The 17,558-nt window shown below is 39.6% G+C and overlaps 1 protein-coding gene across 3 annotated transcripts in view; it reads right to left on the bottom strand.

Annotated features, from left to right (window-relative positions):
* Positions 1 to 17,558, bottom strand: part of LOC103456685 (uncharacterized) — a 70,288-nt gene that overhangs the window by 13,023 nt on the left and 39,707 nt on the right. For 2 of the 3 annotated variants that reach the window (XM_008396395.3, XM_017302015.2), the window contains exons 4-15: positions 17,006 to 17,176; positions 14,448 to 14,579; positions 8,385 to 8,459; positions 7,123 to 7,215; positions 5,035 to 5,161; positions 4,139 to 4,182; positions 3,757 to 3,912; positions 3,587 to 3,613; positions 2,578 to 2,631; positions 2,406 to 2,480; positions 2,270 to 2,317; positions 1,490 to 1,606 (exon numbers count right to left, since the gene is read on the bottom strand). In XM_008396395.3, coding sequence (XP_008394617.2) covers positions 1,490 to 1,606; positions 2,270 to 2,317; positions 2,406 to 2,480; positions 2,578 to 2,631; positions 3,587 to 3,613; positions 3,757 to 3,912; positions 4,139 to 4,182; positions 5,035 to 5,161; positions 7,123 to 7,215; positions 8,385 to 8,459; positions 14,448 to 14,579; positions 17,006 to 17,176 — 1,119 coding nt within the window. The remainder of the gene's footprint in view (positions 1 to 1,489; positions 1,607 to 2,269; positions 2,318 to 2,405; positions 2,481 to 2,577; positions 2,632 to 3,586; positions 3,614 to 3,756; positions 3,913 to 4,138; positions 4,183 to 5,034; positions 5,162 to 7,122; positions 7,216 to 8,384; positions 8,460 to 14,447; positions 14,580 to 17,005; positions 17,177 to 17,558) is intronic. The other variant, XM_008396396.3, reaches the window with a different exon arrangement.

Here is a 17,558-nt window from a genome sequence, read left to right as displayed (position 1 = left end):
CAGGGGCGGGCTCCAGGGGCCGGGCTCCAGGGGTCGGGCTCCAGGGTCGGGCTCCAGGGCTGGGCTCCAGGGTCGGGCTCCAGGGGCCGAGCTCCAGGGGTCGGGCTCCAGGGGTCGGGGCTCCAGGGGTCGGGCTCCAGGGCCGGGCTCCAGGGGCCGGGCTCCAGGGGTCGGGCTCCAGGGGCCTGGCTCCAGGGCTGGGCTCCAGGGGTCGGGCTCCAGGGGTCGGGCTCCAGGGGTCGGGCTCCAGGGGTCGGGCTCCAGGGGTCGGGCTCCAGGGCTGGGCTCCAGGGGCCGGGCTCCAGGGGTCGGGCTCCAGGGGTCGGGCTCCAGGGGTCGGGCTCCAGGGTCGGGCTCCAGGGGTCGGGCTCTAGGGCTGGGCTCCAGGGCTGGGCTCCAGGGCTCAAGCTCCAGGGGTCGGGCTCCAGGGCTGGGCTCCAGGGGCCGGGCTCCAGGGGTCGGGCTCCAGGGGTCGGGCTCCAGGGTCGGGCTCCAGGGGCCGGGCTCCAGGGTCGGGCTCCAGGGCTGGGCTCCAGGGCTCGGGCTCCAGGGGTCGGGCTCCAGGGTCGGGCTCCAGGGGTCGGGCTCTAGGGCTGGGCTCCAGGGCTGGGCTCCAGGGCTCAAGCTCCAGGGGTCGGGCTCCAGGGCTGGGCTCCAGGGGCCGGGCTCCAGGGGTCGGGCTCCAGGGGTCGGGCTCCAGGGTCGGGCTCCAGGGGCCGGGCTCCGGGGTCGGGCTCCAGGGCTGGGCTCCAGGGCTCGGGCTCCAGGGTCGGGCTCCAGGGCTGGGCTCCAGGGCTCGGGCTCCAGGGGTCGGGCTCCAGGGCTGGGCTCCAGGGCTCGGGCTCTAGGGGCCAGGCTCCAGGGCTCGGGCTCCAGGGGCCGGGCTCCAGGGTCGGGCTCCAGGGCTGGGCTCCAGGGCTCGGGCTCCAGGGGTCGGGCTCTAGGGCTGGGCTCCAGGGCTGGGCTCCAGGGCTCAGGCTCCAGGGGTCGGGCTCCAGGGCTGGGCTCCAGGGGCCGGGCTCCAGGGGTCGGGCTCCAGGGGTCGGGCTCCAGGGTCGGGCTCCAGGGGTCGGGCTCCAGGGTCGGGCTCCAGGGGTCGGGCTCCAGGGTCGGGCTCCAGGGGCCGGGCTCCAGGGTCGGGCTCCAGGGCTGGGCTCCAGGGCTCGGGCTCCAGGGCTCGGGCTCCAGGGGTCGGGCTCTAGGGGCCGGGCTCCAGGGGTCCCAAGCTGCGCCTGGCTAGCTTTACTTAATATGATCTCCTCTTTCTTCATGGTGGTTTGAGCTGCGTGGTTCTGTTAGTGTTGTGTTTTCTCTGGAAGTCAGCACTGCGGCCCACCATGACCGACCCATGAGAGACGTTAACGACTCTGGCACCAGACGGGCAGAACTTTATAGAGCTGCTCGGATCAGATCTCACTGAATCTCAATGCTGAGATTAAATAATCCCCTTTCAGGTTCAGATCAAAATGAGATGGGGTGAAAAACTCACAGCGAGTCCCGGTTCTCCGTTTGCTCCATCTTTCCCAGCAGGCCCCGGAGCGACACCGCTAGCTGAGGATCCTGGGAGGCCAGGCAGCCCTGGGGGGCCCGGAGGCCCTGGGGGGCCCTGAGGACACACAACATAATGTTGACAATTAATATTTTAACCTATAGTGCTTCCTTGAACATGTTCAGTACATTTTTTGCACAAATGTCATTCTTAGACCATGAAGTTTCCATCTATTTTGACAAAAACGTTAAAATGAGCTGAAAAGAGGCTATGTTAGGGTCTCTGTCACTTTAAATCCTACTGAGCCGCTGCTGGCCACGCCCCCCTACTCGACGTTTGCACTCGCATGAGTAAATGGCTGCAAACAGATGAGCAATTATACAGCCATACATGTTTGAAAAGCATTAGTAGAGCCTCCTGCGCAACCAACAAGAATGCAACAAGCGATCAACTTGTGTTTTCCAGTAGCCATTGTACAGCGCACAAAGAGGTAAAAGTCCAGCTCTGTTTGGGTTGCTAGGTAACGGATGTGTGTGACTCAATAAACGGCTCCAGACACAAAACAGCATCTGGTTGGTTTTTAGAAGCAGTTGAGACTCAAATGGAGGAACAAAAAGTGCAAAATGTGAATTTTGCATAACAGGTTGCCTTTACAGAAAAGCTGATCTCGATAACTGATTTTTTCTTAAAAATAAAGGAAAATTATTGATACATTTCTTACTTTGTGTTGGTCTAAATTGATCAAATCTAAATAAATCACATGACGTTTTGGTTGCTTACCCTGACAACCTCTGTATCGCTGTCAAAGTCTTCGAATCCAGAGCCCTCCTGTGTAAAACACGGTTAAATCCACCACCTTAAAGCGAATTTATGGCATCAACATGTTAAAAAGAGGAGAAATGTAGGAAGAACAAACCATGACAGCTTTGCTGGGTGGACCAGGAGCTCCAGGAGGCCCTGGAGGACCAGGAACGCCCAGACCCGGATCACCCTGAGGAAGACAGCAGCAGCATTAACATCTGCAAAGTGTTTGAACACAAAGTCCATCAGGATGTTTGTCTTTCATTGTTTAGACTTTATTTCCTTACTTTCTCTCCTTTTGGACCAGAATCTCCTGGTAGTCCAGGGAATCCTGCTGCTCCCTGGAAAAGACAAAACAAAAACCAAAATTTCAACCATGCTGAAAACCCAGATTAGAAAATTACAAATACATTAAGCACAAAAATGGAGATCAGGAAGATAAAATGGCGTTTTAAGGTCACTGAAGATGGAATGAAAAGGAATAAATTTCCACCAAAATATTTTGAGAACAAACTGAAATTTCCGAGTTTCAGATGTTGAAAATTTCAAACTTTTTTGACAATATTTCTGAGATTACTCTAAAAATGTCTGAGTTTCTCTAGCAAATTTAAAATTTATCAAGCTAAATGTTTTTTTTTACTTTTCAAACTCAGAATATTTCAAAATTTCAGTTTTTCTAGCAAATTTTAAACTTTTGAAGCCAAGATTTTTTTTTAGCATCTTCTAGAAAATTTCTGAACTTGATTTCAAAATCAGCACATTTTTTAATTTTCAAATTTAGAGATTTCCCTTTTTTTTTCTAGAAAGTTTCTGAGGTTTATCTCAAAATTTCAGAGTTTTTTCTTGCAATTTTTCATTTTTCAAACTCAAAAATTTTCAGTTTTTTTTTCCTACAAATTTTCTGAGATGAATCTCAAAATATATTTGATTTTTCTAGCAAATGTTTGACTTTTAAAACTCAGAAATTTTCATTTTTTTCTAGAAAATTTCTGAGATGAATCTCAGAATATTTGGCATTTGGACTTTTTTGGCAGAAATTTATTTTTTTCTATCTATAATGTCCCTAGTATCCTGTCATAGTGAGAAGAGTGTGCACCTAAAAGCAAACAAAAAATATTTTAACCATTTGTCCCCTAAAGTGATGATGCCCTGGGCAGAGAGCCACATCCTTTATATTTAGAATCCCTGCTGAGTTTCCTACGTTTTGTCCTCCATGTTGGATAATTCCTAGATAATCCCATTTGATTTTACGTTTAGCAGTGAAACATGAGACATCAGTGAAGGAGTTTTACTCACTGGCAGCCCGCGTTCACCTTTCATCCCCTGGAGAACAGATAAAAACAGAAACACATCCATCAGTGTGTACTCTGCTGATAAACAACACATCACTGCTGCTCTGGAAAAAAGCTGAAAGCTGCTGATTGCTGTAACTCAAACAAACAAGAAGATTCAATTAAAAAACTCACAGGCTCGCCATCTTTCCCAGGAAGCCCAGTTGGGCCTGCAGGACCTCTTGGTCCAGGATCCCCTCCCCCACCTACTGCTTGTCCTGGAGGGCCAGGAGATCCTGGAGGACCTGGCTCACCTGGTTCACCTTTCTGCCCTGTAGACACCTGGAGGGACTGAATGTTGAAGAGAATTCAGGCGAACACCTTCACCCACAATCAATCTAATAAATAACACGATCAGATCAATCAGTCGTTTTAATGTTATGATGTAATCAAAGGAAGGTTTCTGCTTTAAATAGGACAGATTCAGCTGCGTGTATCTGGGGACAAACTGCTTCACAGAGCTACACTTTAACGTGCTTAAAGTGCAAAACGTGTCCAGGAGAAGAAGCCAACTTACAGCGTCGGCTCGTCTCTCAGAGGCGTTCGCCCGAGATGTTGCTGCTGTCAGAAAAACACACCGAGAATATTTCATCAGCTCAGTTTCAGCTATGAAACAAACAGACCAGAATGAGAAAGACGTGCTGGTTTGAGAAAGGAGAGAACAGAATACGGTGGAGAGAGAGAGAGAGAGAGAGAGAGAGAGAGAGAGAGAGAGAGAGAGAGAGAGAGAGAGATGAAGCGCCTCTTTAGCACCATCTGGTGGCCATCAATGAAATACAACTCTAGAGAATATTACAGAAAATATTTAAAATTATAATAATAAATACAAATAATACTTTTACTACTATTAATAACATATCCATGTAAATGATTAATGAACTTATATTGGTCAACAATAATATCAAAATATAAATGCATAAATATAAATGAAAAATGTAAATGTATTAATAAATATTAATACTTGTAATCTAATTTTATTTAATAATATTAGAAACATAAAAGTTAATTCATTTCTACAATTAAAAAATATTTGATAACATACATGTGTAAATTAGTAACTAAATTAATTATGATAATAAACATAAATGAAAAGTTGGAACTTATTAATGAAAACAATTGTAATTATAATAAAATATTATTAGTTCTGTATAGAAATCATGGAAACGCATAAATGAATGCATTAATACATTTTAATACTAATTTATTTTTAAACATGTATTTTAACTAACTTAATAATGAATGTCCAATAATAATAAATAAAAATAGAATAAATGTAAAGATTAATAATTACAATCAAACTTACTGATACTGTACAAGAATAATAAATGTAACTTTAAAAATCTATAAAATTAAGTGCAGGTTAATAATCAAACTGCAATAATAATAATAATAATAATAATAATAATGTTTTACCTCTTACGGTGGTCATTTCCATCTCCTGGCCAGATGACTCCTCATCATCTCCCTCTTCATCATCGATTAGTGACGGTTCAGTGGGCGGAGCTTGGACTGGGCCGCCATATGTGGGATCTGGAAAAACCTGCAAACCAGAAATACAACAAACAAACAGACAGACAGACATTAAAATGTGTCAAAAATAACATAGAAATTCTGGAGGACCTCCACCTCCTTCCTACATTAAACTCCATTAAGGTCAAACCTGTATCACACATCCGCTCCAGATTTTACAGTTTAATTGTTTACTGGCTGCAACTGAACGTTTACAAAGCAAACCTGATCTGCTGCATAATTTCCCCATCAAAATGTTGGCAGGAAAGCAGAGCACAGCTTTGAGCACAGATGCAGTTGTTGGTAAACATCAGTAAGACATGGACAATATGGCTGCTTGTGAATTAGCAGGCAGTTAAAAAGATTAAAAACAATCATTCAAGATGACTTTACAAAACGGAAACCACTTTTTAAGCTCCGATGAGGCAAATGAGACCTGAACCTGAAGGACATTCATGTTTGATTTCAGTTTATATGAATATAATATGATGTCAAACTCATTTTTGTTTTGGGCCAAATGAAGATCATAAAAGCTCTTAAAGGGCCGGTTGTGCCAGAATGTACCGATAAAACCTGTTCACTGCTAAAGTATGAATGAATTCTTAAAATTAAATAGTATTGAGTTTCAGTCTGATACTTACTGTGACTTTTTGTAATAAATATCAACTTGTTTGTGGTACAAATTTGGAAATATTTGCGCTTATTTATGACGGTAAATGTGACTTTTTATTACTCGCTGCAGAGATCCTGGACCGTAATCCGACATCAGTTGAGGTTAAAGCAGCTGTTTAGTAGAAGTAAGAAAGTTTTATATAATTTTTGAGAAAAATCTCCAATAAACTCCCAATTATAAGTTTAATAGTTTTGGGATTTGTTGATTTTGCGTGAATTTCCAGGCTAATTATCAAGAAACTGGAGGGACTGATTGATATAATTAGGCATTAAACAGATAAAAACTGCATTGATTTGATTGATAACTTAATATTTAAGCACACTTAGTGCTTAGTTAGAATCTAGAAGGCTGCAATTTATTTATTTTGCTTTATCTGCTCAACAAAAAGCTTTTTGAAATGTATTTATTTATAAACAAAGTCGGAGATCCAAACCATAAAAAGGGCTTCGAAACAATTTCTATTTCTTTTTTTGCCAAAATTATTACCTTTCTTGATTTGTTCAGAAATAATTCTTAACATCATTTCTGAACAACAAAAAATGTGCTAAAGAAAACAAGGAGATTTTGAAATCAATTTCAGAAATTTTCTAGAAGATGCTAAAAATAATTCTTAGCTTCAAAAGTTAAACATTTGCTAGAAAACTGAAATTTTGAAATATTCTGAGTTTGAAAAGTCAAAAAAACATTTAGCTTGAAAATTTTTTAATTTGCTAGAGAAACTCAGAATTTTTTAGAGTAATATCACAAATATTGTCAAAAAAGTTAGACATTTTCAACACATGAAATTCGTAAATTTCAGTTTGTTCTCAAAATATTTTGCTCACAGTTGTGCATTATGTGGCATTTACAGAACTATATTAAAAAAAAAATGCTGTGCAACACAACACTTCCTGTATTTAACAAATGAACTGTCTTTTTATCATAAACATCCAGGAAAAGCTTTATTTTTGGAATATCATTTGATATTTTACAGCTACGTTTCTCCTGGTGGCCACCGACAGAACTGGGTGACAACCAGATTTAATTTAACAAGACACACTTCCAGCTGCGGATTCGGATCTTTTCATCCGGCCGGTGAAGTAAATCCGACAGGTTTCCCTGTGGAGCTATTTCTGGAAGTGTAATAATGTAGCCGACTTCCCCGCCTTGTCTGAAAACCCGGCCCCCTGCGGTGAGTGTTTGAGAGCACCGAATTGGCAGACAGCGGCACATATCAGGGCGTTCCAGTCTCCAGCAGGCCTGCAAGGATAAGAGCTGCTTTCTTTGGTTTGGGTCCAGCTCAGTGAAACGGCAAAAAGCCAGGAGAACAGCGAACGCACCATGGGGTATTCCCTCTCCTCCACAATCTTCTTAACTTCATCTCCTTCCTTTGAGTCGTCATAATCTTCATCTCCGCTCCCAAAACCAGACGCCTGAAGCAAACATGAGAGCAAAGGGAATAAGAGAATTGGAGTCACAACATAAACATTTAGGAGAACAGAGAAGATGGACGGGAGAAAAATCAGAGTTCAGGCTGGAGGATGAGAAAAGAAACGCCGACTCTACAAAAAAATGATTTTTTTAAAGCGTAATCCTAAAATTAAAAGATTATATTTAGGAGAAAACACATTTTAGAGCCAGAAACATCAAACCAACATGAAAATACAGTTATTTTATCACAAAGCTCTTCAAAAGAACCAAGACAGAGAGGAACGACCATATAAGGAGTCCTGACATCTCAGCCGTGTTGCAAAGAGAAAACTGATCATCTTTCTGTCCAAAAATATATTTTTAACAGTAATAGAGGTACATTTACATTCAAAGCTGTGAAAAAGTTCAATATTTTTGTCACATTTCAGAAAACAAACCTCATGTTACATCAATGACAAACTTTACTGGACGATAAATTGTCCCAGAACTTATTGCAATAGGTGATAATATTGTAGTTTTGAGACCATTTCAAGTAATATAGTAGCAATAATAGTGTAATAAAGCAATAACATGTCCTCAAGGATCAATAAAGTTTATATTCTAATGAACATTTAAACACTGGAACTGAACGACGTTTGAAATATCCAAAATAAATAAAGAAAACAACATAAACAACAAATAAAACGAATCATGAAGCCTCTAAAACAGAAATATCTTATTATTTTAGTTGAGACCAAAACACCAGACTGAAGACTTTTATCAGTCAGTTTTTGGTAAAAAAAATTAAAATAATTGAAGCAAATAACAATTATATTGTTTGTAATTTCAAAGTTTATTGCTCACAGAAAGTAATTAAAATCCAAAATTCCGAATTACTCTGAAAATTAAAATGTGTCATAATTTAAATAACACATATTTACTGAATAAATTATTTTGTTTTGGCCGTTCTGATAAACCAAATGAAAGAAAAACAAAACTGGAGTCCACATGTTTTTTTATGAGAAACAAAATCTTAATTTTCTTTAGAGTTAATGAAAATATTTCTTTGCTTCTTGTTTTATTTCATATTCACAGAGCGTACTGCAATACTGCACTCCCACCAGCAGAGGGCGGACTAACCAAGGGTTTTTGAGCAGTTTTCCTGCATGCAGAGTTTTTGAGGCTGACTCACGTAAGGATCGTCCTCCTCACACTGGTCATCTGGAGCCGTGGGGTCAGAGTTCAGCAGCAGCTTCTGGATGGAGCCCTGCAGGCGGAGAGCAGAAGCTTTTTATGGACGCTCAGCTGGGATGTCGAGCCCCAAACCTTCCTCAAGCCTTTTAACATTACGTTAAACCACAAACTTCAACGTAATAGACCAGAATAAGTGCAGCTCCAGGAAATGATTCATGGTTTTCGCCTCATTTACTCTGACAGCTCTAAATTAAATAAAATCGTCACATTGCCTCGTTTTGATTGGCACCGTTTCACCTCCAGCTGGATTCTCACACTGCGCAGGTGGAGTTAAACCTTTCATAGCATCACAAAAACACAAACTCTCACCAGGTTTTTGTCTAGTTTCTATTGGAAATATCTTAGCGTGCTTGAAATAAGACAAAACTAACTTTTCAGCAAGAAATTGCTGAAAATTTCTTAATAATCGCTTAATGAATCTGCTGGTGTAAATTAAACTTTTTCACCAATATTCAAACTTTTTTTTAGATTTTAATTATGATTCTTATTTAATGGAAACACAGCGATTGTGAAATTTAGATTTTTTTAACATTAGTGGAATATCGGAAAAGTTTTGCGCTCATTTATAATGGAAACACATTGAAGGATGGGCCTAGTCAAAGTCCTGACTTAAATCTGCTGCTTTAGCACACAGATGTTCTCCATGCAGCTTTGGCTATTTTGCAAAGAAAAATAGGAAAAAACAAAAGTTTTTATGACGTGTAAAGCCAAGAGAGAGAGACTGAAAGATACCGTCAGCTGTAAATGTGGTTCTTGCTTCACAATAAAATTAACCAACTTTTATTTTTGTACATAGATTTCATTCGTAGATAAAGCTTTGGGGGAATTTTTAGACTTTAATTTGTGAGCCCTTTAGATATCCAGATGAGTCACACGCTCGACATGTCGCTCTAAATCTTCGGTTACAGCGACGTTATTTTTTATTTTCCTCTTTATTTACAGATTCCTGCCTTAGAGGTGGTCTGAGCTGAAGTCCAAAACGTCTTCCTGAAGGAGATCCGACCAAATTTGTTGACGTAAAGATGAAACCAGAAGACAAACACCTGTTTTTAATGGAACAAGGCGCTGCCTGTGAAATCTCGATGTGGTAGAGAAGTGATAAACAGAGACGGATGGAACAAATGGAGAGAAAGAGGAGGAATGGGTGGATAAGAGCCAAATCACAGACATCTGTTTGTGCAGTAAACAACACATCTGAAACAAAGAATGTGCCACGTAATCCACTCTGCAGCTTTAAAATGAGAATTCACTCGTTCACTCCGTTGGTTTGCATGTTCAGATAATTAATTGGACGAATGTAAACAATCATAACACATCCAAGGATCCATGAGGTTGATGTATAAATCTTACATTAAACGACAATCTGAGCGGGTGAAAATATTTGTTTTCTTAAAAAAACAAAAGTAAACTTCATCCGAGACGTTTTCCAAAAGATACAAGATCCATTTCCTTCTAAATACGCAGAATTCCCATTTCATAAATTATGGAATTTTTTCCCGTAATTTACATAATTATTAGATGATTTTGTAACTGAGGTAAAAGTGCTGCAGTGGGATTAGTTCAGGAGTTGGGAAAGTCTTCCTTTTCTTTGTCCTGTAAGCTGAAACCAAATCTTCAAATTGAAAGTTAACATCAGAACTGTTGCACAGCTAGCAGAAGCAGGAAGGTAGAGAAGTAGTGGATTAATAATTTCCACTGCCTCAAAGGCTGATGGGATTGGTTATAATGCATTTTTTTTCCTTAGAGGTGGACAACAATTACATTTAACATCAACACTGCAGCACAGCTGTCTGCCACAGGAATCTAGAAAAGCAGAAATTTAGAAGTTCCCACTGGCAGTTACATTAAAAATGAGGTAAAACTTATGATTGTTTACAAAACATGTATTCCTTAGAGGAGCAGTAAGTGCTAGCTTCATTAGTTTAAACGTCCGTTTGCAATTCAAAACGTAGACAAAGACTAACAGATGGTTGGATGAAAAAACAGGCAAGTGAGCCGATGGATGGATATTTTTCTTTTCTTTTTCTCACATTTTAATACCTGGAAAACCCCTAAATAATACTCTGTATGTCTTCAGGCTGTGTCTTTATCTCTAAACCTAATGTGTCCTTAAGATCTTTATCTTATTATCAAAGCGGAAACACTTTTTACTTCCAGGAAGGAAGCTTTCAGCAGTAGCAACGGGCTCATAAAGTGCTGGACACAGACGTAATCAAACTGGAAAGCCGGAATGAGACCCTGTGTGAGACCAAGTCAAACTTTTATTGTTCTTTCTTCTTCCTGTGTGTTCATCCAAAGCCACGGCGAGGCTACGGCTGCAGAGAGCCGCCGCCGCTGAATCAGGCCTGTTATTGCTCTCTGAGAGATGATCTCTGACTGAGCTGCCAACTCAAACACCGAGCAGCTGAACAGACTCTACTGCGCCTCCTCGTCTGAATGTAGCGGGGCAGAGGAGTGATGAAATACACGGGGCTTACTCTGAAGAGACGGTAGAACCCTGTGAATGAGATTTCTTGTCCTATAGCAGCCATTTTTAATCTGAGCATCTATATGTGCAACCTCTGATTTAATAGGTAGGGAACAGAAATGGTAAAATAGCAGCAGAATCCAGCAGCTAATTCACGAAATGCAATGTAACTTATAGTTTTCATGAAACCAAAGTTATTTGCAAACAGTATTTTACAGTCAGACGTGCAGAAATGTGAAGATATTTTGGTTGGACGTCAGTCTGAATACTTTACATTCTTTCCCTCAAGGTTGGAGAAAAAAAAGATTAAAAAAATCACAATGACGGATGACAAAGAATGACGACTATACAGAGAAAGGTCACAGGGTCCAACTCATAAAAAGTTCGACCTTGTGTTAAAAAAGACGCTTTTTAATATTGTAAGTTTTGAAAGAAAGTAGGAAATGAAACCCTGCATTTGATAAACTTAGGGTCTTTTCTTACTTGATGGTACGGTAGACTATCAGGACCAAAACTACAACATTTATTACATTTTCTGTTGCTGCGGTTTTCTTTCACACTGGACTGTGTCAAACAATAAAACTAATTCAAACTCCAGTTCTCCTCCTCGCCTGTGAGGGCGCTGCACCAGGAAGTATTGCAGGAAACGACATGAAAACCTCTGAAAAAGACACTGAGCTCAACTTCCTTTTTCACAAAATATAAACAAAAATGTTGTAGCGTCAGATTTTAGCAGCTGTAGGATTTCTCTTTGGTAAAATACCACAAGCCGTTCGGTAAAATACCACAAGCCGTTCCTCTTGCTAGTGCTAGCCACACGTTTGTTTTGGTTGTATTTACCCAGAATGCCCTGCACCATAGCCTGCTTCCTGCTTTTGGAGCGGTCTCTGGTCTGTTTGGCGTTCATATAGACATTTGAACCAAACCAAAGGTCACTCTTCTGGACAAATGAACTTGAGTTTGATTGAAACAGATTGAACAATACCAAATTTATTTGAAATAATCAATAGTATAGATTGAAATTATTCTAATTTAAAGCCTGATGTCCCCAGAAAATAAAAGCAGAGTTGTATTTTTAAGGATTTAAAGCGTTTAGAGAACAATGGTGCTGGTTTAGATTTAAAAAAATCAACATAAGTTAGTTTAAATTCCTCAACTGGAAATGAAAGACAACTGCTGGATGGATTGTTCCAAAAGTAAATGGACTCCTGTCTGACTCCAAAAAGGAGCTTTGAATAAAACAAACTCCTATGGCTCTAAGAAGGTCTTTGAAATCTTCTCAGGTTTCTCTAATAACATGTTAACCAGGTAAATCATTTACGTTTTTCCTCCTCTTTCCACTAAGAACTTACAGTTTCCCATCCCTTGAACTTGCTTTAGTGAAATGGCAGGGAAGGTTTCCAGTTTCTCCTGTTTTTAAAATACAATAATGTTCCAAATTCTCTATGAAATAATTATATATTCATACAGGGCTGATATTTTAAATAATAAACCAGAGACAGGAAGGAAACAAGCTGACAGCTGCTTGGACAAATGGATGGATGGAGAAATGAGTCAGAGGATCTGCAGGTTTCACCAAGTCAAATTTAAGACTTTTTAAGACCCTTTTTAATGCCAACTTGAATGAAATTTAAGACAGGAAAGCTAAATATGGGGGATCCTGCTATATTGCACTCATAATTAGCAAAATTACAAATTTCTGGGGTTTGTTTTTGGCTCTTAGCCGCGTCTTTGAGCTAACCTTAAATATTTTTTAGCAGAGAATAATGATCTAGTGGCGAAAAAAAACTTTATCCAGTCAACTGGACATAAATTTATGCTAAAACTGCTCGACAATCGCTAGCTCTCCTTCAGTAAAGCAACCGGTGACATTCATGAAAACGTACAAACGTGAGCTTGTAATGCGACACAAGAAAGTTGAAAAACGTTCAACTTTATTGAAAATATTTATACTGTACGCGACAGTATTAATCGTTCTCTGTATGTTGAGTCAAACACCAATCAATCCTAGACACAAAAATCTAGCTAGATAGCTAGCAAGGGTACATTAGCGGCTACTTAGCCGTAGCCTCAACCGCCTCGAGTCACAGGATGAAGACGACTCAAACTTTTGCCTGACAGAAAATTCCCTTGAACAAATAAGAGATTAAATAGTCATGATGAAATTTAAGACGTGAATAACCAACTTATGGATTTAGATTCATGAATTTAAGACTTATGTATGGATGGATGGATGGATGGATGTATGGATGGATGGATGGATGGATGGATGGATGGATGGATGGATGGATGGATGGGCAGATAGAAAATTGAATGAAAAGATGGATGGACATCTGGATAGATTAAAACTCATTTTCATTTTGGGCCATATCAACAGTCCGACTGTTCTTAAAGGGCCGGTTCTGACAGAATATATTGATAAAACCAATTCAACTGTCGAAATATCAATAAATAGCTGATGGTCCAAGATTTTGTGATTATTTTAAATGTTTTTTTGCAATCAAAATGACAGATTTTGTGGTGAAGAGATTTTTACAATATTTCCCTTTTATTACATCAATTACAGACCATAACCTGCCATCAAGTAAGGCTGAGGAGGCAGTCTGGTGATTTTGACCAATTCTGAGAAAATATGATCAAAATCAGAAAAAATAAAAGAATCTGTTGATTTTGTGTGAACTTAAAGGGCCACATAAAAAGCTACGGCGGGCCACATTTGGCCCCCGGGCCTTCAGTTTGACACATCTGGATTAAAAGACAGAAGGATGTAAGAATGGATGGACAGTTGGGGGACAAAAAATGTTTTAAAATGTGTAAAAATGATCTAATCTTCAAAGGGTTTTATTGGTGTTCATCATATAAACCTGAGATTTTCATGATGATCCTGATAAAAGATCAAATCAGTTCTAGAAAAACTACCAACTATAAACAAACTACTGATATTCAGTTCACCTCAAATGATTTCTCCACACTATTATTAGGCAAATAATGCATTTTTTACTGTTTTATTGTCCTTTACAACAACACTGAGGGCTTATTGCACCTCCTGCACTTCTAACCAGCTAAACTCCTGAGTATTTTTAACAGCTACTGTGGGGGATTGGGCTTTCTATCCCAGCATATTTATCAGCGATTAGGTTCAATTCAACGTCTCAGAGAGACGCTCAGCCGTACTTCAAACCTGTAAATCACAAACAGCTTGCCATTTATGAGCTCTCATCGGAGAAGACAGCACTCAGACACATGTGGTCTTTCATTCTGGGGTCTCTTGTGGTGGCCGTAAAGCTGCCAACAAAGATGACTGTGTTCACATCAGAAAATGCAACAGAGACAACCGCCCAAACATCACATCTGTCTGCATTCTGGGTCTGGATTCAGTCATTGCCATGAACTCGTTGATCCAAACGCACCGACATCAGGAATGAGGGGCGAAGCTAGCCGGATTAGCAGCTGTCAAACACGGCTAAGAGCAAACAGAGCAGGGCCTTCGTACTAAAAATGATGGGCGGGAAGCAGCTTGGCTAAAAGACTCACCACAAACCGAGGGAGACCCGTTCCACCGGCATTCCCCACGAAGATCCCCGAACTGGTCTGGAAGGTCAGAGGCTGGGTGCTCCTGGTGAAGGCCACTCTGTGGTATTCCTCACAGTCCATGTAGAGGCGGATCTAAAGGGACAGGACACACAAACGAGATGAAAACTAGAAACGTTTAAACACAAACTACATAAATATGATACAAAACAGCCACCAGACTGAACTGAATTTTGACTTTACTACACTAGATCCATTATAAGATTGTTATTTCACTATAATGTATTAACTAAAACTCTGAGGTGTGAGAATCCATGTTGAATGGCGTTTTAACTAAAACTCTGAGGTGTGAGAATCCATGTTGAATGGCGTTTTAACTAAAACTCTGAGGTGCGAGAATCCATGTTGAATGGCGTTTTAACTAAAACTCTGAGGTGTGAGAATCCGTGTTAAATGGCGTTTTAACTAAAACTCTGAGGTGTGAAAATCCGTGTTAAATGGCGTTTTAACTAAAACTCTGAGGTGTGAGAATCCGTGTTAAATGGCGTTTTAACTAAAACTCTGAGGTGTGAGGATCCATGTTAAATGGCGTTTTAACTAAAACTCTGAGGTATGAGAATCCGTGTTAAATGGCGTTTTAACTAAAACTCTGAGGTGTGAGGATCCATGTTAAATGGCGTTTTAACTAAAACTCTGAGGTGTGAGAATCCTTGTTAAATGGCGTTTTAACTAAAACTCTGAGGTATGAGAATCCATGTTGAATGGCGTTTTAACTAAAACTCTGAGGTGTGAGAATCCATGTTGAATGGCGTTTTAACTAAAACTCTGAGGTGTGAGAATCCATGTTGAATGGCGTTTTAACTAAAACTCTGAGGTGTGAGAATCCATGTTGAATGGCGTTTTAACTAAAACTCTGAGGTGTGAGAATCCATGTTGAATGACGTTTTAACTAAAACTCTGAGGTGTGAGAATCCATGTTGAATGACGTTTTAACTAAAACTCTGAGGTGTGAGAATCCATGTTGAATGACGTTTTAACTAAAACTCTGAGGTGTGAGAGTCCATGTTGAATGACGTTTTAACTAAAACTCTGAGGTGTGAGACGTTTAACTGAAGTCCTACAAGGGATGCGGTTTTAATGTTTTTATCTTTTTTAAAATCTTTTTTCTTTTTCTTTTAAAAAATTATCTTTGTCTTTCTGTTTATTCACTGTCACATGCTGTTTTTATTTTAATTATGTAAAACACTTTGAAAAGCCTTGCTGCTGAAATATGCTATACAAATAAAATTTGATTGATTGATTGATTGATTAATGTATAAAAAATACCAGCGAAACGTGTATTTTTCTTCAATATTAAGGAGTTATTTACTTAAAACGAGCTCCTACATTTTGGCCTTATTTATTGGTCTAGAAATAGACAAAGATATTTTTGTGTTTTTGCACAAGAAGACAAAAACAATCACAGAAGTACTGAACCAGGAACACTTTCTATAGAAAGAAAACATGTTATGGAAGTCATACGTTGTAAATTAGGCACATCAGCTTCTATAGTATTTTTAAAAATGGTTTTAAAATTGCTTGTGTAAGATGTGAACATAGAAAGTGTGTATAAGGAATCTGAAGAGCCACAATGTGTATAAAATATATTAATCCTGAGGATGTTTTATTGCTTTTATAAGTCAATCATGATCAACAAAAAGTTTCTTTTACTTTACAAAAAACCTTTAATTTCAACTTATTTATACAAAATAATAATTAAATAAAAACATAAAGCGTCTGATAGATTCACCGTCCTTAACATAACTGACCTAATTCAACAGAATTAGTTTCAAAATAAGCAGAAAAACAACAAATCAGAGAAACGTTTATTGAAAAATACAAAAACAAAATCTCTGAAGTTTACTGTGTACATTTGTTGCCATTAAATAATTGATTATTAAAAGCAGTAAAAAGGGGTGAATACTTTCTGTAGGCATTGTAAATAAAAGCACGGCTGAACATTAGTCTCAACAACTGTACTAGAAATAAAGTTTATTGTGTTTCTCTGATATTTATTAATGAGTGTTAATGACTGTTATTGTCACTGTTTTATTAAAAATTAAAGCAGCTTGTGTTTTTTTTTTTTGTTTGTTTCTAAGAAAAAACCCTCAAAGCTTCACGGCTCAACAGGACAACGACTCCGTTTCAGTAAGAATACGTTATATTTCTCGTGTCACATAAATAATAAAAAAATAAAGCATAATTTTCGTCTCTGATAAAGTAATTTATTTATGAAAAGTCTCAAAGTCTCATTATTCCTCAGAGCTAAAGCGGAGCAGGGTTCAGATGTGACTTTGGATTAGTCGGGTTCTTCAACTGAAATGAAAGTCGCTCCATTATTCACTCTGGTTCTTCTCTAATTTCATTTCGGTTTGCTTTATTTCTGAAGACAACATACTGATATTCAGTCCAGGCATAAGAAATAAGAGAGAAACTAAATGGCAGAAAGCAGGACAAACTTTTGAACATGTGAGTTTTTATCCTTGGTGTCGTTAAAACCAGAACCAATCCGCCCCGCTCACCTCTGCTCCCTGCACGGTCAGGGTAAACCTCGCCCAGCGTCCGGTCACCTCCCCCATTTTGAAAGAAGCGGCCTCTCTGGTCCCGCCTCTGGTTTCTGGGTCGGTGTAGTACAATATGACGTTCTGGGCGCCGTCTTCCACCTCCGACAGGGCGACGCCGAGCTGCACGACCTTACCAATGCAACCAAAACACAGAAAGGCATCAACCAGATGGTACTGGTGGGTCAATTTTTGCAAACAGGAATCAATGAAAAGCAAACAGCTGCGTTTCCACAAACTATGTAATTGTGCAGGTTCGAATTACAAAAATAAATCTACTTAATGGAAACAAAAAAGGTTTTTTGCACTAAGATGAGTTGTATTTCCTACGATGCTGAGAAACATTTTTTTAAAACAGAGGAGTAAATTTCTGCCAAAAAACTCTGAAATTAAAGAAACATTAAAAAATTAGGAAATTAAAGAAACTTGGACATTTCTGAGTCTCAGAAGTAGAAACGTTTTGACTTTTAGAAAATTTAGAAAATTAGCAAAAGTTCTTTTTCTAGAAAATTTC

This window comes from Poecilia reticulata, chromosome 20 (genome assembly GCF_904066995.2).
Source record: "Poecilia reticulata chromosome 20, P_reticulata-male-v2, whole genome shotgun sequence".
In the NCBI taxonomy this organism is placed as follows: Eukaryota; Metazoa; Chordata; class Actinopteri; order Cyprinodontiformes; family Poeciliidae; genus Poecilia; species Poecilia reticulata.
This window is presented reverse-complemented; position numbering and strand designations above follow the sequence as displayed.